The sequence below is a fragment of the Lepidochelys kempii genome, chromosome 5 (genome assembly GCF_965140285.1).
Source record: "Lepidochelys kempii isolate rLepKem1 chromosome 5, rLepKem1.hap1, whole genome shotgun sequence".
Lineage (NCBI taxonomy): Eukaryota > Metazoa > Chordata > Testudines > Cheloniidae > Lepidochelys > Lepidochelys kempii.
In genome coordinates this window covers 9,867,524-9,888,854 of record NC_136384.1, presented here as the reverse complement: position 1 = coordinate 9,888,854, position 21,331 = coordinate 9,867,524, and the positions used below count along the sequence as shown (strand labels likewise).

The 21,331-nt window shown below is 42.1% G+C and overlaps 1 protein-coding gene across 7 annotated transcripts in view; it reads right to left on the bottom strand.

The window, feature by feature from the left end:
* PIK3C3 (phosphatidylinositol 3-kinase catalytic subunit type 3) overlaps window positions 1-21,105 on the bottom strand; it is a 137,258-nt gene extending 116,153 nt beyond the window's left edge. For 6 of the 7 annotated variants that reach the window (XR_012158836.2, XM_073343431.2, XM_073343433.2 and 3 more), the window contains exons 1-4: window positions 20,948-21,105; window positions 19,105-19,293; window positions 17,744-17,887; window positions 16,075-16,204 (exon numbers count right to left, since the gene is read on the bottom strand). Coding sequence is in view for 6 of the 7 variants with exons in the window: in XM_073343431.2 (XP_073199532.1) it covers window positions 16,075-16,204; window positions 17,744-17,887; window positions 19,105-19,293; window positions 20,948-21,015 (531 nt within the window). In the remaining variant the exon portion in view is untranslated. Of the gene's footprint in view, window positions 1-16,074; window positions 16,205-17,743; window positions 17,888-19,104; window positions 19,294-20,947 lie in introns of those variants that run through there. The other variant, XM_073343436.1, reaches the window with a different exon arrangement.
* Window positions 21,106-21,331: the final 226 nt, after the last annotated feature.

Genomic DNA, 21,331 nt, shown 5'->3' with positions numbered 1-21,331 from the left:
GTGTTGCTGAAATCAAATCCTACTTACTCTGGTAATCCATCACGGCTAAATGTTATATACGTGACCACCATTCACTGGATTCAAACTTGCAATGTTTTCCATTTGTCTGAATATACAGCACTGAGCTTTTTCAAGATGATTAAAGAAATAGATTTGCCAAATAAGGGTCCCATATCCTTTGTAGTTTTTTTTTTCTCCCTTCTGAATCACCATGTTTCTTCCTCATTTCTCAAATTGGTGCTGCTGGGGTAAGTTTCCATTTAGAGGAAAATTCCTTTTATTTCTGAGGTGGGGAGGAGTTTCCCCCTCCAGTTAGAGTACAAACAGTGCCTTCACTGGTGTTATATAATCAATCAATACAACTCCATTTAAAGATAATACTATACTGTCTTGTACAGGGCACTACTTTGTCCCAAGCACACAAGCTGGGGTGAGGAGTCAACCTCATCTTCTCCTCCCCTCAAACATCTCTGCATAATAAAGGGATGGACACACAAAAGGAAGAGATGCCTTGCAGAAGGTAGGTTCCCTATTATTTTGAGGGCTGGGTTTACCCACAGCCTGGAAGAGTTTAACTCTTTTTGCTTATATTAGCATATCAAGGTTCTCTAATGTTGAACAGGTTTTACTACTTGTTGCAGCATTTTGTTTCTGCTCAGGCCTCCCCCCAAGTTTGTAGGGATACTGCCAGGGAAGAATGACTTCTAGAGTAAGGGATGTTGAATCACCTCTAACTTATTTCTATATAAGGTCACAGAGATAAAGCAAGAACAGGCCTTAAGGAGCAGGGATGCCAATCTGGTGGCAACTCAATGAACATTTCTGGAAGCCCCCTTGCAATGGAAAGAAACCTATGTCTATTTATAAAAAAAAATACCTTTAGCCAACTTCTGTGAAAATTCTAACTGGAAAGGATGAGAACATGTACAGATATCTATGCCCACACCGCACGAGCATGCTTTCAGGCATGTCTCGAGAATGGTGTTGGTTAATATTAGAAATGGCAAATTTGACTATCGAAAGCTTTAACCAAGTAAGCAACCATAAAAAACTCAGCCCTTGATTAAAGGTAATTTCACATCAAAAAAAATCACAGTCCATAGCAGAGTGGGAAGGTTTCTTATTAATAAATGTTAGACTGCTTAGTGTCAGAAGCATGCACTCCCAAAACCAGGTGCTGACAAGCTTTGCCCTCTTGCTACTTACTTCCTCCATATGTTCCTTGTCAGGCTCCTATATTAAAGAAACTTGTTAATTAACATGTTAAAGGACTGTGATTTCCAAATATTTAATTGGAATTTAATATTGTATTTTATCAGAATTTTACCACATGGGGAGTTAAAGGGCACTCACTATCCCTCAAGAGAAGCTTATTGCATCACAGGATCAGGTTGATAGTGAATACAATCCCCCTACAGCCCCCTTACTTGCTTCTGTATCATGAATGCTTGGTTATATCCACAAACAAGTGAGGAGAGCTCACCTCAGCTCAATCTTAAGTGCCAGGAAAAGAAAATTTAAATGCATCAAAAGAAACAGACCAAAATAAACCTTATCTTTTGAAACTTCTGAATCATACCACACATCTATATTTTAAATTCATACCTAAACCAAATCCACCCAAGATATTGCTACTCCTTTCCTCTTTAAATCAATACACAAAAGGGGGGGGGGGGGAGAATCACGTGCTTCTCCTTCACAATACATTGTCTGTCCTTAAAGACAAAATACACTTGGTTTCTTTTACTGAAAATCTTTTTTAGATTTGCCAGATCATGTAATCCTATAAGATAAATATAGCTTCAGGGGTGGGGCACCAAATAAAATATGCAGAAGAGAGGACAAAGATCTTGAGCGTAGTGCTTCTAAATTAACTTCACATTTTACATGAGGATCTAATATAATTTTGGTCAAGAGATGTTTACTTTATGACCTTTTTAGTGAAGCTTTTGAAAAGATTAGTAGATTCTTGAAGACTTTTCCTCACCTATTTTTTTTTTTTAAAGCCATTGCTTCAGTAAGGAAACTATACATAAATATTAGTAGCTTTTTAGGGCTCAATCTTAGATTGTCAAAAACTCAATTTGATACCTTACCCACCTTGGCTAATATATTTTATTGGACCAAGTTCTGTTGGTGAGAGAGAAGTTGGTCCAATAAAAGATATTACTTTTCACCCACCTGGTCTCTGTAATATCCTGGGACCAACACAGCTACAACATCACTGCATCTAAAAACTTCATTTAGTACACTTGCTATCATAGATCTCTGGACAAAGATAAAAGGTTCTGACAGCCTCAGACACTGCTAAGCAATCTAATATTAAGTGATAACCAAGATTTTACTGAGGAATGTGAGGAAGAAATCACGTTCAACTGCACCATGAAAGTACATCACAACACTGCAGAAGAAATACATTTGTTTCAAACAACTTGTGGGTTTGTTTTTATAAAAGTAGCTTTGATCATGATTCTGCATCTCAAACTCTTTACTCTTTACACTGCAGAATCAATCATCTAAATTATGCTTCATGAACTTAAGCAAAAGTCTTCATAAAGGCTGAATTTACTGGAGATACTTAAAAAAATCCTGGGATGGACAAAGCATGAGATTTACTAAGTTTTTAAAATGCTTTGAACAGCAGCTGACACTGACAGTACAGCCTGACTCTAGCCACTGCAGGAAGGAGGCCTCAACATAAGTATTTCTACCATGAGTCAACCACTACCACATAGGTCTTGAGGACACTACACAGGTCTTTCTTCTTCACTAGGAGGCAATGATGCTGCAGGTCTGTACAGAAAAGTGCATTTGATAACCATTGGGAAAAAAATCATCCTATTCCCCATGGTACTAAGACTGGCTCTGTAGCCCAATATCAGCCTTCACTGCAACAAGTTCAAGCTATCAGAGGGGTAGCCGTATCAGTCTGTATCCACAAAAACAATGAGGAGTCCGGTGGCACCTTAAAAACTAACAGATTTATTTGAGCATAAGCTTTCATGGGTAAAAAAATCACTTCTTCAGATGCATAGAGTTCAAGCTGTTTGTCCTTGCCTTAAGGCTAAGCATTTTAACCTCACCCTATCCAGCTACTCTATATTGTGTCAACTGTCCCCATCATTCCACCAGCAATGTCAGCCTTGACAGATCTCTTCTCTCACGAGCACCTCTTCACTTTCCCCTAGAACAGGGGTTCTGAACCTTTTTCTTTCTGAGCCTCCCCCCACTACCCAACATGCTACAGAAATTCCACGGCCCAGTTGTGCCACAACTGCTTTTCTGCATATAAAAGCTGGGTCTGGCGTTAGTGGGTAGCAAGCAGGGCAACTGCTCAGGGCCCCATGCCACAGGAAGCATCGCAAAGCTAAGTTGCTCAGTCTTCGGCTTTAGCCCCAGGTGGTGGAGCTTGGGTCCCAGGCTGCAGTCCTGCACAGCGGGGTTTGGCTTTCTGCCTTGGGTCCTAGCAAGTCTAACACCAGTCATGCTTGATGGACCCCCTGAAACCTGCTAGCGCTTCCCCAGGAGGCCTCGGTCCCCTGGTTGAGGACCATTGCCTAGAATACATAAGGGGTGGAATGAACGGCACTGATCTACATTATAATAAATCCAAACTTTGGTTTCTATGCTATGGTCTGCCAGTCATCTTTTGTGACAGATGTCTGATCTCTCGGTACTCAGCAAAAAGAGTCACCAACTCATTTCACATCAGATCAAACACCTATTAACTTTTGATCTGATGTCAGAGAGCGATACCAAGGGTGATGCATATGCCAGATACAATAAGCAATGCTGCTTTCAATTTGAATGAGCTGGTACTGTAATTACTTTTTGTACTAGCCTTTCATCGCAACAGATCTGGATTCAAATCTAGGCCAGGACCCTCATGAAAATGAGTACAATATTCACTTCTTTAATATTTGTCCAAAAATGAGTACAATATTCACTTCTTTAATATTTGTCCATTTCACAAATTCTGTACTTAAAATCAGCATGATATGCTGAACCACCAGTTAGAAGGAACCAGGGTAGATTTGATTTAAATGAAATTGATTTAAATCATGATTTAAATCACTAGTCAGGAAGACTCGATTTAATCATGGTTTTCTACATAAAAGTGCGTTCTCGTTGGTTGTTATAACCTTCGTACATATTCTTCACAACTCAGAGATAGATGTAGATTTCATTTTTAGAAGGTACACGGGATACATGTTTAAATAGTGATTTATTTTGAAAATTTTTCAGATTAGTTTTACAGCTATATCAGAAAATGAATGATCGTTTGGTTATTTTGTTTACCAAAGGTAATTGAATCAGATATATATGAAGTCTTTGGGGGGGGGGGGGGTAAACGATCTCTGATTCAACAGGTTAATCATTAATATTTGGAGGATTTTCGTGCCATGCTGTATTAGGAGGAGAATGTCACCAGACAGTCATTTAAATTGTGTTATTTAACTAAAACAACAACGTTAAGTATTCTGGATTTTTTTCTTCAACAGCAAACATAATATTTTAACAAAACAAGCATATGTCCCTCGCTTCTCACATTTATCTCCAGACTTCTTCTTCCTGTCCATATCTATTCTGCCCCCAACAATCTTCTATTCATTGAACTTTTTGAAACTTTGCACTTTTAGAGAGAGGTAAGGGATTGACTCCGTGTACACAAATTTGCAGAAGGGCAATAGAGTTGAGGTCTGTTATTTCTCATCTCTATATATTATTTATTTTAAAACATTTTTGCTGTTAACAAGCATGTTACCTCTTGAGACACAAATCCGCAGTTTGAGAACTGCAAAACTAAGCATCTGTGATGGTATCGTCTAGACTGAGCACTGAGTCCCATTGAGTAGATAGAAATAATCTATACAGAAGCCCCTGAAACCCCATAAGATTGGGTCCCTAATCCATGAACTATTGGAAGTCATTTACAAAACTTTTCTTAAACATTACAGGAATATATTGTCTCATACTATAGAATTCGAATTTATAATCCCTATTCCATGACGAGATATCTTTGAGCTATAATGGATCTTAATTAAAAATATCTTTAGGTGGATTTTTTTGATAAAATGCTTTGAGGAAAAAACCTAATTTAAATAAAAAATTTGTTTTGATTTTTTTTTAAATCATTTGTTTTTATCGACCCTGGAAGGAACCTAAGAATGGAACAATAGGGATACTGCAGTCCAGAATTAGGGTTCAACAGAACATCTGCAGAAAAGTTTGAATCATACCTGTCCATAGTTAAAAGAAAAGGAGTACTAGTGGCACCTTAGAGACTAACCAATTTATTTGAGCATAAGCTTTCGTGAGCTACAGCTCACTTCATCGGATGCATACAGACTAACACGGCTGCTACTCTGAAACCTGTCCATAGTTAGTGATTCTAGTCAGCAGTTAGTTCTTATTTTCACGAGTATTCACGCTGAAAATCCTAACATACAGCTATCCAATAGCGGGGAAAAAGACTGCTATGAAATTTATCTTCATTGTTTGCAGCTTGACCTCTAAGCAATCAGCCATTTTAAACCAGTCAAATTGAAGACTGGCCTCAGGCTTCTGACGCCTTCTGTTCTGAAACCTTTCCAACGGGAATATTAGAAACATGAACTTGTACCAATGTCTATCAGGTTATGTGCTTAAGGCAGTTGATTTACTTGACATTATTTCGAGGCTCTCGACTCCAGTATAACCGAACCTAAGTTACAAGCATTTGATAAGTCACAGACAGCAACTTTCTGAATTTAATTCTCAGAAATTGAAATATCACCACCTAACTCAGTAAACTGCAGTTACTAATTTTTTCCTGGTAAAGCTCATGCAAAATTTTCTTTCATAGAATTCATCTGCTGACCATCTAGAATCACAGAAAAGGAACTGGGGAAGGGAAAATCCTATGTTGTGCACTCACAGTCTGAGCAGCTGGAAAGAAAGTTTAGAGAAGACACAGATGAAGGGGAAAAAAAAAACAAAAAAAAAACATAGCCAGCTCTTAGGTTTCAAGCTGAATTTTGTACTGGGTACTTCTACAACCAAATCACAATGACCAAAACCAGTAGTCTCTTGTAACTTTCCCTTCATGTGTCCCCTCCTTCAAACAAGTCTATGAAGACAAGCGTTACAGATCAGGCCCTACCGAATTTATGGCCATGAAAAACACGTCACAGACCATGAACTCTATTTTGTTGTGTGCATTTACCCTATCCTATACAGATTTCACAGGGAAGACCAGCGTTTCTCAAATTGGGGGTCCTGACCCAAAAGGGAGTTGTAGGGGGGAAGAGGGTGACAAGGCTATTTGGCGGGCAGGGTGGGGCACAGTATTGACACTATTACTTCTGCGCTGCCTTCAGAGCTGGGTGGCCGGAAAGCGGCAGCTGTTGGCTGGGCGCCCAGCTCCGAAGGCAGCGCCCTGCCAGCAGGCGCACAGAACGAAGGGTGGCAATACCATACCATGCCATGCCACCCTTACTTCTGAAATGCTGCCTTCACAGCTGGGCGGCCGGACAGTGGCGGCCGCTGACTGAGGGCCCAGTTCCGAAGGCAGCAGCGCAGAAGCAAGGGTAGCAGTGCCGCAACCCTCCTACAACTCCCTTTTGGGTCAGGAACCCCACAATTACAACACCATGCAATTCCAGATTTAAAGAGCTGAAATCATGACATTTACAATTATTACAATCCTATGACTGTGAAATTGACCAAAATGAACTGTGAATTTGGTAGAGCCCTAACTACAGAGATGCCCTTCTCTCTTTGGATCCTCCTGTCCCAGATTTTAGAGTAAAACCCCTTTCTCTCCAAATATAGACAAACCTTGTCTGAAGATTCTAACCAAGCTCATTTGTATTTGATTATTTCCCAGTGGTGAAAGCCTCCCTGGTTTTGACACTAAACCACTGCTGGGATTTCCAAACAGACGTAGCTCAGAAGGTCATATCCCAGGGGCATTACTGGGGCAGTGTGTGTCATGGCTACACCCACAGAGCACCAAATGATCTATACCCCACCCTTCAGCACAAAAGCATCTAGTCCAATGATACTGAGACTGAGGCTCACAAGCTGCAAGTGGCTCTTTAAAGTGCTGCAAAGAGCCACAGGAGACATGTGATATTAACACACTAATTTAATTATTAACCAATCAGGATGCTTTCACTGGATATTCTCATAAAAAACCAACTTTCCACACAAACTTCCTCGTGGCTGGACTTTACAAAAACTAGACAAGCCATTTACAACACACACTTTGCTTCTCTACAAAAAAAAAAAAAAGGACACTAAACTATCTAAACTACTACATGCCACAAGGGGCCACAACAGTGGTTCCCTTAACCCACCCAGCAATATTGTTAATCTATCCAGCTATACTCTTAGCCCAGCAGAAGAATCTGTCCTATCTCGGGGCCTCTCCTTCCGCCCCTCCACACCGACAAACATGATACAGTTCTGTGGTAACCTAGAATCCTATTTTTGATGTCTCCGACTCAAAGAATATTTCCAATACACCTCTGAACAACATACTAACACACAGAGACCTTCCTACCAAGACTACAAAAAGAAGGATTCTGGGTGGACTCCTCCTGAAGGTCAAAACAACAGACTGGACTTCTACATAGAGTGCTTCTGCCGACGTTCACAGGCTGAAATTGTGGAAAAGCAGCATCACTTGCCCCATAACCTCAGCCGTGCAGAACACAATGCCATCCACAGCCTCAGAAACAACTCTGACATCATAATCAAAAAGGCTGACAAAGGAGATGCTGTCGTCATCATGAATACGTCGGAATATGAACAAGAGGCTGCTCGGCAGCTCTCCAACACCACTTTCTACAAGCCATTACCCTCTGATCGCACTGAGAGTTACCAAAAGAAACTACAGCATTTGCTCAAGAAACTCCCTGAAAAAGCAAAAGATCAAATCCGCACAGACACACCCCTGGAACCCTGACCTGGGATATTCTATCTACTACCCAAGATCCATAAACCTGGAAATCCTGGGCACCCCATCATCTCAGGCATTAGCACCCTGACAGCAGGATTGTCTGGCTATGTAGACTCCCTCCTCAGGCCCTATGCTACCAGCACTCCCAGCTACCTTCGAGACACCACTGACTTCCTGAGGAAACTACAGTCCATCGGTGATCTTCCTGATAACACCATCCTGGCCACTATGGATGTAGAAGCCCTCTACACCAACATTCCACACAAAGATGGACGACAAGCAGTCAGGAACACTACCCCCGATAATGTCATGGCAAACCTGGTGGCTGAACTTTGTGACTTTGTCCTCACCCATAACTATTTCACATTTGGGGACAATGTATACCTTCAAATCAGCGGCACTGCTATGGGTACACGCATGGCCACATAGTATGCCAACATTTTTATGGCTGACTTAGAACAATGCTGCCTCAGCTCTCGTCCCCTAATGCCCCAGTCTACTTGCACTACACTGATGACATCTTCATCATTTGGACCCATGGAAAAGAAGCCCTTGAAGAATTCCACCATGATTTCAACATTTTCCATCCCACCATCAACCTCAGCCTGGACCAGTCCACACAAGAGATCCACTTCCCGGACACTACAGTGCTAATAAGCGATGGTCACATAAACACCACCCTATACCGGAAACCTACTGACCGCTATTCCTACCTACATGCCTCCAGCTTCCATCCAGGACACACCAAACGATCCATTGTCTACAACCAAGCTCTACGATACAACCGCATTTGCTCCAACCCCTCAGACACAGACAAACACCTACAAGATCTCTATAAAGCGTTATTACAACTACAATACCCACCTGCTGAAGTGAAGAAACATATTGACAGAGCCAGAAGAATACCTAGAAGTCACCTACTACAGGACAGGCCCAACAAAGAAAATAACAGAACGCCACTAGCCATCACCTTCAGCCCCCAACGAAAACCTCTCCAGTGCATCATCAAGGATCTACAACCTATCCTAAAGGATGACCCGTCACTCTCACAGATCTTGGGAGACAGGCCAGTCCTTGCTTACAGACAGCCCCCAAACCTGAAGCAAATACTCACCAGCAACCACACGCCACACAACAAAAACACTAACCCAGGAACCTATCCTTGCAACAAAACCTGTTGCCAACTGCGTCCACATATCTACTGAGGGGACACCATCATAGGACCTAATCACATCAGCCACACTATCAGAGGCTCGTTCACCTGCACATCTACCAATGTGATATATGCCATCATGTGCCAGCAATGCCCATCTGCTATGTACATTGGCCAAACCGGACAGTTTCTATGTAAAAGAATAAATGGACACAAATCAGAAGTCAAGAATTATAACATTCAAAAACTAGTCAGAGAACACTTCAATCTCTTTGGTCACTCGATTACAGACCAAAAAGTCGCAATTCTTCAACAAAAAACTTCAAAAACAGACTCCAACGAGAGACTGCTGAATTGGAATTAATTTGCAAACTGGATACCATTAAATTAGGCTTGAATAAAGACTGGGAGTAGATGCGTTATTACACAAAGTAAAACTATTTCCCCATGTTTATTCTCCACACACACTGTTCCTCACACCATCTTGTCAACTGCTGGAAATGGCCCACCTTGATTATCACTACAAAAAGTTTTTTTTTTCTCTCCTGCTGGCAATAGCTCACATTACCATACACACTGTAATGAGAGTGATCAGGTAACACCCACTGTTTCATGTTCTCTGTTTATATAAAATCTCCCCACTGTATTTTCCACTGCATGCATCCAATGAAGTGAGCTGTAACTCATGAAAGCTTATGCTCAAATATATTTGTTAGTCTCTGTGGTGTCACAAGTACTCCTTTTCCTTTTGCGAATACAGAATAACATGGCTGCTACTCTGAAACCTGTCAATACTTCGTCATTGTCCTGTGAAAATAATATATAATTTATATATAAACTAAATATTTTCCCGTCATACTGTTTAAATATGAATATATAATACATGAAACAATGAATTCACACTACTGTGGCTCTTTTGGGTAATCTTGATTGCTAATTTGGCTCCTGAGCTACTGAGGTCTGAGCATCACTGATCTAGTCAATCACTTCAACCCATGCAAAATTGCTTCCTACTGTCTTGTGCCTCTTCTACCTGAAAGTAGAGTATCCAAATCTGTACAGTAGCCACACTAATTTCCCTTTACGCCAAAAGGTAAAAGTAGAAGACCTTATAAAATATTGATGTATGCAAGAGGTCAATCATTATAGCAGGTTAAATGTAATCCTAATGAGCCAATTTAGTTCCCCCATTTTCTTCCCCACAATACATCACGGATTATCTACATATATAGAATTCAGGATGTCCACAGACACTTACCCCTTCAGAAACAATGTCGGTCTCTAGAAATACATAAACACCTCAAAATAAACAATTAGAAAGGCGGCCAAGCGTTGTGAAATAAGAAATATGTTCTCTGGAAGATGAATCCTATCTTACCCTGAAGAACCGAATGCTTTCACTGATGTTAAGGACTAGGTGGTGGTATGATCAGCCAATTTCATTCAGCTGATAGGAGTAGTGATGTGGGTAGAGGGGAGGGAAAATGGAAGAAGTGATAATTTAACAGCAAAGCTTTCTTTTTAAAGCAATAAACCAACCTATCAGTCCTAAGGTAGAATTATTTAATTGTAATGTCCTAATGTCATTACCATTAAACAGAGCACTAAAATGTTCCACTCTCTGCATATAAATTACGGAGATAAGGGAATGGAGCTTGCTTTGCCAACAATCCCCTGGGAGGGCAACTTCATAGTTTTCAGCCACGCTGACAGTTTTTGAAGCAACTTTCAAACATTTCACATTAGCGTGATGATATGGCACTCCATTACCAGACTGAATGCTTGCCACAGTTTCATCAACCTGAGAAGGTTATGTATGAAACATTTTCTTTCCACAGCAGAATGGGAGTTTCAACAATGTCCAAAACCTACACGAGCATGACTGAATTCTTCGTGTGGATCAACGAAGTGCTGGTCAAAAAAGTGTCAAGAAATAAAAAGGATTTTCCTTCAAATGGAAAGCAGCTCTTTCAGCTGTATGTATTTTTTTTAAGTAATAATTCATTTGGTGGATTTCAACCTGGTCTCTAGTGTCAGGCAATCAATCAACATCATAAGACCATCACAGATTATCATAAATCAGACCAGTACTTTAACTGCAAACATATTACAGAAGTCAGTGAGGATGACTTTGGAACACAGCGTCCACAGATACTATGCCTACATTTAACCAACACTGTTAATGGCTCATTTTAACAAATATTCAAATTCTCTTTTACATACAGCCATACAAGATCACTAATTGCTCATCAACTGCTAAATAGGTTATAAGAACCACTGAAAGTCTGTTTTACTCAAGCAGCTGCTTGAATTTAAGAATGCCATAGCTCAGATTAATCCATTTGCTAGAGCACACCTGGGTAAGTGAGAACTCTTTTCCACGATCCAGAAACCCTAGTCAATTGAATTTACAGCAGGTATGATAGGTAATCTACCTCCACCACTGCGAGGCTGAATCTAAGCACAACTGAACAGGAGGGGGAGAAAGACAAGGCAACCTGCTATTCCAAAAATAAAAAAAGATAAGTAGAAGCTTTATTTGGTGGGAAAAAATTGCCCTCTTGGTAGCCGACTGGAGTTACAATGCTACACCACTGATGGGGGAAATATGAATTTTGTATATTGAGGCACATGAACAGGATAAATGACTGCCAAAGGGGAAAAATACAGAGTCAGTATCTGAACTCTTAAACACTGACTATGAGAGGTTGATTGCCCTCAGCACCTGAGCAGATTGGACCTTTGCTAGAGCATGGGGGATGATTGCCTTCAGTGTGCTATTCATAAATCAGGACTTTGTAAAACTTATTTTGTGTGCTCTGCGCATGGTTTCAAAGTTAGCCATAAAGCAGTGTAACCACAGAGCAATTAAGTACACAACATTGTTGGTTTTGGTCACAAGTACCAACACTGTTTATTATGGAACACTGAAGTAGCACGGGTTTGTTTTGCCAGGACATTGCTAAGAACCTAGAGTTCAGGTAGCTTGGGTGCCTTGTTTGAACATTGCAGCCTCATCTCCCGTGTTTTTTGAATTTATAACACTTATGTCTAACATTCTTGAAAAGTAATGCACTCACAATGCCATATTAGTCTGCAACCTTAATTTTTTTCTGTTGGGTGGGATATTCTCTAAGTGTTTTGGTGGTTTTTTTTTTAATTGTCAAAAACTGCTGGAGAGGAGCCCTGTTTTTCTGAAAGTTCTAGGAAGTCCATAAGAAAATGGGCCCAACCTAGTACACCTTAGACAGTCAGGTGGAAAAAATGCTGCCTAGTCTGCTAGCCACAAAATCTCTTGCTGACCACGTTCACTGCAGACTTTCTAAGATCATTTGAGAACAAACAAACAAACAAAAAACCCTCCTGCAAATATCTTCAGGGTTAGTGCTCTTCAGCATATCCTGGAAGGTGCAGAGCTGTGTAGCTTCCAATGTTTTTGGTTCCTTATATATGTGGGACTTGTCGTCGGGTGAGCAGGAAGGGGGACAAAGCGGTTAGCACAAAGCTTGGAAGTGGATGCACGTCAGCAGCGTACGGAAGTAGCTATGCCAACGTCAAAAGGAAAACTCCAAAGTGAACAAGTCCTAAGTGATGTGAAAAACAAAACCTTGTAGATATAAATGTAGGAATAAAGGAATACAACATTTCACTACATTAAACCAATTCACCATACTAAAGCAGAAAATTAAGATCATATGCACTTAGTTTCTTCCTATGCTAACTCTAAACACAATGGAATGTCTTCCTCAATGCAATACAAAAAAAAACCTCAAGACTTGATGAAATATTCCATGCGCAGCCAATTTTCCTAGAATCCAATGAGGAATATGTTCAATAGAAGGCTATATAGTGTTGATTCTAAACAAAATTAGTATTAAGATTAACAGGTGAGGCAGTCATTATATTGCTTTTGTTCCCATTCCAAAAAGAAAACCATTACAACAACAAAAAAAATAGCATCTGAAGCTTTCTGTGGATAAGAGTATCCTCTTACTGCTCTTGAAATTCAACCTTGCTCATGTTATAGTGACCTGCTGACTATAAATGAGCAGATTATAATGAGTTTTCTATTAGAAACTCAAGGTACACACAGCTTAAATGAAAGTTAGTTTATTGCCATCATAAATCTCTAGAAGAGGAAAGAGATTTATATCACAAACTTTCCTTGAACAATTATGAAAGCAGTTGGCTGCCTTGAAAAGCTAGGAGACAATCACCAAATTATTAAATCTGACCTAAGTCTATTAATTAAAATAGTTGACCTATTAAGTGAGCATGGCCTAAGTTTGCTACAAGAAGGTGGACTGATAGGTTAATCCAATGGTTCATGATTGAACTCAGACTGACCAATTACAGAAATCATCCTTTATGGTCAGGGATTCTTCAAGACAAGCTTTGAGGCAACAGAAAAGTATATTCCATTATTTTCTGGCAGTGAAACTTTGTTTCTGCACAAAATTGACATTAATACCACTGAGTCGCCAAAGCAGTGCTAACATCTAATCTCTCTTCTTGCAATTTCCACCTAAAATAGTCTTAATGTTATGCTAGAACTAATCAGTACTGACCGGAAGAGTAAAGCCTGAGCTATGCTACAAAGTTAGGTCGACATAAGCCACCTTGAATCCATGTAGTTGTGCATGTGTCTGCACCTAAATTTGTCTCCCACTGATGTAAGTGCCCCATTACACAGAAATAGTAACATCACCTCCCCAAGCAGGAGGTTGACAGAGCACAAGCAGACACACTGTGTTATTGATGTCAACCTTAACAGTTCTCTAGCAGTTGTTCCACAATGCCCAACCCTGACCGCTCTGGCCTCAGTTGTGAGCTCCACTGCCCAGAGGTCACGTCATTCAGAACGCACCCCGCTGCTTGAAAGTCCAGCAAATTTTTGTAATGCCCTTTCCTACTTATCCAGTCTTGCAAGCACACCTAGTAGCTCACCACTGTTGTGAGCAACTGCCTAGCTGACCATGTGGCTACATGCTCTAGATACGCTCCAACTTGGAGTAGACAGGAAGTATTGGCTCTCCTGGGCCTATGGTGAGAAGAGGCTGTGCAAACATAGCTATGGACCAGCCACAGAAACGTCGACTTTTCCCCCTTCACTTCATAGATATTATGCAGGACACAGCAGGCAACTATAACCATCAAGATATTTTTCTCTCTGAGATTCAAATCTCTTGAATAAACAATGCCAGCATTCCTTCAATCTACCAAAAGCATGTTCAACTGTCATTCTGCGCCTGCTGAGCTCTTCCTTGATGCTGTTGAGGTGGCCGGTGTACAGCTTCATAAGCCAGGGAAGCAAGGGGTAAATTGGGTCTCCCAGTATCACTATTGGCATTTCAACACTGCCAATGATAATCCAGCGGTTGAGAAAGTAAGCCCTTGTTTGTAGCTTTCTGAACAGTCCTGTATTCTCAAAGATGCAAGCATCACTTGACTTCCCTGACCAGCCCATATTGATGTCGGTGAAGCATCCCTGGTGATCTACCAATGCTTGCATAGCCATAGAAAAGAAACCCTGTTGATGTACTCTGTGGCAAGGTGCTCTGGTGCCAAAACAGGGATATGCATGCAGTCTATTGCTCCACTGCAGTTCAGGACCCTCTACTGCAAATGCATCTACTATGTCCTGCACATTGCCAAGAGTCACAGTCCTACATAGCAGAGGCAATTAATGGCCCTGCACACTTTCATGACAACAGCCTCCACTGTGGATTTTCCAGCTCCAAAATTATTTCCCACTGATTGGTAGCAATCTGGCATTGCAAGTTTCCACAGTGCAATCGCCACTCGCTTCTCCACTGTCAGTGCAGCTCTCATTCTGGTGTCCCTAGGCCGGAGGTCTTGAACAAGCTAAGCGCACAGATCCAGGAATGTCGCCTTGCGCATCCAAAAGTTTTGCAGCCATTGCTCGTCATCTCAAGCCTGCATTGCAATGCAGTCAAACTAGTCAGTGCTCGTTTCTCAGGCCCAGAAGCAGTGCTCCACCACCTGCGGCTGCTCCGTGACCATCAACAACAGCCTTGAATTGGTTCTCACTAGGTTCCACAGCAATCTGTCCTCCGAAAAGTTGTCATGATCGCATTATTCTTGTGGCACTGGAAATACCAGAGAATCATGCGTCCTTGCTTGCAACGATTAGGACAATACTGCAGAGCTCAGCAGGCTCCATGCCTCTGTCAGACATGACAGAATGAGGAGAACCATGAGGGTTCATGGGATTTTGAAAAAAAGATGCCAAAGTTATGGGATACAGATGACCTGGGATTAAGACAGTTGCATGCTGGGAAGTTAACCCCTTGCTCCCAGTAATGACTGTGCAACTTGTTTTGGCCGCACCATACTTTGCCAAAATTTCCCAAAAGACAGTGGCCAGTTGCACACTGGGATACCTACCCAAACTGCACTGCACTGTGCATCAACACAAACGCTCTTGGTGAGCAAGCACAGCGCTGATGCAAGGACACAAACATGCACACACACAAGCAATACATGAACTGGGGCAGCTTTATGCCAACGTAACTTGCATCGAACAAAGTTTGTAGTGTAGACGTGGCCTAAGGTTTTCATATTTAGAAGACGACTACTGAAGAATGCTAGAGAAGTTACATGGAAATCTCTTAAAATATAAGCTCATTAAAATAATTCTTATTGAAACTGAAGAGTTCAGCATTTTGGTCTTCCCTGAGCACTTTCAAGGGATGCTCATAAATTCCTTACAGAAGACTGGGGTGTTTAGTATGATGTGGCCAAATATTAACTTTTATATTTTGATCTACAGCTTAATATGGAGAAATGCTACAGCACACCAATAATCCCTTATAGTTAAATGAGAAGGTAAATATCTTTAAAAGCATGATAACTAATGTCAGAAAATGGCACGCAAAGCAGGTCTTCCATTCCTGGCTTCTAGATTATAGATGCAAGCAACCTTAAAGACCTAACTGAAGAACTGTTACATTACCTTAGCCAATCGGCTCATCTGATCTTCAGAGAGAGTGCTACTGGTCCTCCCAGGAGTTTTGGTGGGCTCTGAGCCATCAGCTTCTACATTGGGCCAGACTTTCAAGTCATGCATTCCTTGACGAAACATACTATAAGACAGATGCAGCATCACTTTTGTAAACTGAAAATACCACAACCATCAGTATCCAAGTACAATGATAGTACTCCCACATTCCTTTTGCGAAAATTTCAGAATCAGAATCACACTGCCATGCATTATTTAACTGAACTGCAAAGTGCATGGTAACTCGTATCTTAGGTGGCCTTCATTTTTGGTGCCATGTACAGTTTAAAAATAAATGAAGAAGATTCCTGGTAAGTGAAAAAAATTGTCAATTCCCAAAGTCAATGGGTGGCACAGGTGTAAACTGAAGGCAGAACTTGGCCTTCTATTTTTATTACCAGTCACGATGCACGAGGCAGTAAGCATGCCGCCTGGTTTACAGATTATGCTGCTGCCTTTGAAGAGCAGGCACTTAGGAACAAATATCTTTTTTACTTGTAAACGGAACAAGTTTGCTCTGTCAGTAAAGACAAATATGGAACCCTTCAACGCCATTTGCATAATATGTTGTATGTAGTGTTGTTGTAGCCATGTCAGTCCCAGGATATTAGAGACACAAGGTGTGTGAGGGAATATCTTTTATTAGATCAACTTCTGTTGGTGAGAGACACAAATTTGGATCTTACACAAAGATCTTTTTCATGTTTGCCAGACCTTAAGAGCAGCTCTGAGTAAGCGGGAAAGCTCGTCTCTCCCACCCACAGAAGTTGGTCCAATAAAAGATATTACCTCATCCACCTGGTCTCTTTAATTTTCACATGATTTTTTAGACACGCACAGAATCCACGATGATGAGCGCAACACAGGCTAGCGAGACCACGCACCAATGCACACCCAAAACCCTGACTCCTGGCGTACATGGCTGGACTCTGCATTTCAGCTGGGATTTTTAACAGACTCCTAAGGGAATTAGGTACAGAACTCCCACTGATTGTCAGTCACAATTGGATGTCTAGTTCCCTTACGCACCTTTGACGATTCCACTCTTCCTGGATTAGCTTTACCTTATACTAATACTGCATAGACAGGTATTTTTCATTACTTATCCTTTTAAACCAAAGACTAGTCCTAATTTTATGATAAACTCTGGTTGAGACAAGTGTACTGGTGCCTATCAATGTCATTACAACACTTAAAGAGCACATGCCAGCCAAATGTTGATGATCTGTTCATACTTCAGGCTAAGCACATATTTCCATACCTATATAAACATGCAGTGCAGACTGTTGCTAATATATGAACCTACCGGAGTACATGATTTGAAGTGGTCTCAGCACTTGCCATTTTAAAACTTAAGAGCTTTCAGAACTTTCAGCCTAAAGGCTTGTCTCCTCTAGGGACTTTTGAACCAAAATAACTGCATCTTTGCAACACCCCAGGGCAGATCAGTTGCCTGACTGTAAAGCAGGGCAAGTCACTTCTGTACAAGCACTGCTTTATACCATTGCAGCAATGTAGCTACATCAACGCATCACTCCCTAATATGACCATTGACTCTTATTACTGTGCACAAATGCAGTTCAAACTATTATTTTACGGTACCATGCAAGGAAAAGAAACATACCCATATTTTCCAAAGAGTGAGACTGTTGTTCCCCCTACCGGAACTGCTTTACCTGGCCCATACACATCCCAAATTGTCAGAGCCACTTGTGCATTACGGGGCAAGTCAGGATACTTCACAGGCAATTTTAGCCATTCATTCCAGCTGAGGAGAGAAACTCGCTGTTAGTTATGAACGTCATATTTTAAATTGTTCTATTTTATACTCCATACTGGTATTTTTCCCTAATATTTGAACTTTGAAGATATGGCTGAATATGTTCACTTGGGCTCTGGCCCAGTACACACTTACACACATGTGTAAGTGTTTGCAGGACCACAGCTGAAGAGAACATATTCAAAATTCATAACTGAACTCTGTTTATGGGAAACAAACAGCCTTGCAAAATTGTCATGAACATTTACAGGCCCGGACCAAAAAATAAAGTTAAATAAAACTAAAATAAAATGCAACTCAGCCACACTTAACCAACTGAATAGAAAAAAGGTACAAACACACACTTTAGTCACACCTCAAAAATAGCTAATAATAATTATTATTGTTAGTCAAGTTACTTTAAATGCCAGGGGTGTTACTCTGAAAAATCAAAATTACAAAACACCATTTGTCACTCATAACATTTTTCTTTATAACTGATCATTACAAAGATAGCTTTATTTTACACATCCTAATATATCTGAAATATAGAATTTTTGGCTTCTCTAAACGGGTGAAAACTGTTTCACTGAAGGAGATATTTCAAGCAGAACACAAATGAGGATTTCTGCCCTTTTCCCCGTTAGCAAATGGAAATTGCTTGGCTTGATGTAGTTTCCACTATGTAGTTATGATTTTCAAAGGAGATACATTTTGACATTTCCTTTGTACCACAATGGGATATACTGCTTAGATTTCCTAGCAAATAGAATACGTATGCTACTTGTTATACCAAACAATCAAATCACTGTTAACCTTGCCTTTGCTGAGATTTTACAGCCAGAAGGACCCATTATGATATTCTATCCTAACTTCCTGCATATGCTGTTCCTCTGCCTGATCCCTCACCTCCTCACATTTTATTTGTTTTTCTCCGCTTGTTCTCTAGCCATATGTTAGGACTGTAAGCTCTTTGAGGTAAAGAGTATCTTTTGATTACATGTATGTACTGTATTCAGCACAATGGAGCTCTGACTGGAATTCCTAGGCACCAGAATACAAATAATATTAACTGTATTAAGAATCAAGAATGTGAAGAAAACATCCCCAGACTATTGATTAAGAGTTTCTCTTTTATAATTTGTAAATTTTGGAAAAGCCACAACATATATTAATGTAGTTCAATGTCCAAATACTTAAGATGTATATGAAATATAGTCACTTACTTCCATCTAGTGCTAAAAGCTTTGTAGGAAGTCCTAACTGGAAGAGCAAGAGGTTTCCCTTCTGCAAATACTTGGCAAGTTACATACAAGTCAGAACAAGTCTCCTGGTATAATCCTGAGAACTTCAGCATAGGGTCTTCCAAAACAGCTTTGTAACTCTTCTGTTCTCTTTTCCCTTCCAGACTTCCTCTAAATTAAAAGAAAGAAAGAAACTGTCATATAATGCCAACTTCATTTTAAATAATAGATGTCCACAGAAAGAACTGGAGAGTGAATGGGATTTTTATTGAAATTATTAAGCACAGAGACTGGCTATCTTAGTCTTGCAATCATTAATTGTGCTGGATTACTATTTTTCAGAGAGAAATGTCATCTAACTATGTGAGAAGGATTCAGAAATTCAGTGAAGTGGCATCAATGAATTTAGCCTATTTTTTTTAAAATAGATTATTTAATGTTATGTATGTTGCATGTTAGCAGAGAAAACAGTGAAGTTTCTTGCACTGACTGAAGTGGGGCATTTTGGGGCTCGCAGCTGGAGCCCACCACCCACCCCAGTCTGACAGCTAGAGCTGTGAGCCCCCATGCGGATTCAATTTCACAATAGGGAGCCTAGGAACAGTGCAATTCACATTCTTGTTAGTTTCACCACTACCTCCCTTCATAGCAGCAGCATGGGATTCACAGCTGGAGCTGTGAAACAGACAAGAATGTCAATTTCCTTGCTGATATACTCTCTGCTGTGAAATTCAGCCCCTAAGCTCACAACTCCAGCTGTGGCCCCTAGGCTGACAGCTGGGGGTGGGGGGACAGCTGTGAGCCCAGCGCCTGCTCATTTTCACAGCAAGGAGCCTACTAGCTGTGAAACTGACATTCTTGTCAGTTTTAGCTGGCCCTGTGAGCCCCACATTGCTGCTCTGAGCCAGAGGCAGCCATGAAACTGACAAAAATGACAGCCAACAGCCAAGGGGAGTAAGGCAGTGTCGACACAGACACTGCGTTGCCCTAACCACACCGACATAAGTGCTATGCCTCTCGTGGAGGTGGAGTTATTATGTTGGTTACCAGATTTTCTCCCCCTTCTAATATTAAGTCTTAATTGTAATACAAGCAGGTTATCCGGCATAGTAGCATTAAGCCAATAATGCACCTTTATCAGCTGACCTGTTCAGACAGCGCTTTTACCAGGTTAAGACCTAACCCCAAAGAAACGTGTCTCCGGTTTTTGGAAGGTAACCGGACAGTTTTGAGCCAGCGGCTAGTACCCAGAAGCGCCGGACAACCAACCCTGCTGCAGCTGTGCGACCCTGAAGGTGCAACTGAGCAGGCTGAGCATGACTGCCCCAGCTGAGAGACCCACAAGGCAAGGCCCTGGGGCTCCCAGCTCCACTGCAGGGGACACTGCGATCGGGCCCGAAGCCAGGCCCAGGCCCCCTATGGATGAACAGAGAGCCCCCTTTGGAGATGCAGGGCCATGGGCCCATCCCAGCTCCCTCCATTGCCCCGTCCCGACCCCGGCTGGGACAGGGCAAACCGCGGGCCCAGCTCTCCCCCCCTCCCACCCCGCACCCCGAGAGGGGAGCCCTAACCCAGCCCTTCCCCCACAGCCCCCACCGTCTCCAAGATGGGCTGCGCCCCCCTCCCTTCCTGAGGGGCCCCCCTCGCCCACCACCCCCGCAAGGAAAGATCCCACCTCCCCCTCAGCCGGGGGGAGGGGGGGCGCCCCGAGTCCCCTCCCAGCCGGGGGTGGAGGGTGGCCCCGAGTCCTCCGCCGCCCCCCCAGCGGGGGGGGAGGGGCGAGCGCTGCCCCCCTCGCCCGGCCGCCCCCCCCCTCCTCACTCACATCTTCAGCTGCACGTTGATGTCCAGGTCGCAGCTATAGACGTAATAGAACTTCTCGGCCTCCCCCATGGCGGCTCCAGAGGCTCCCCCGGCCCGCTGCAGCCGCCGGAGCCTCACTCAGTACCTCCGACCCCTAACCCCGGCGGCTCTGCCAATCCCAGCATGCCCCGCCGCCATCTTGCTTAGGGGGACGCCGGCGCCGCCGGCCGGGAGAGCTGCCACAGCCCCCGCGTTAGTTCTTTACAAAGATGGCCGCCCCCAGGGAGCGCCATAACCAAGATGGCCGCGCCCACCAATGGCTTCGCTAAGATGGCTGCCCCTGTGGGATTGGAAAGCAAGATGGTGTTCCCCTCCTTCCCCCACTGCTGACGCCCAGAAGGCCGTC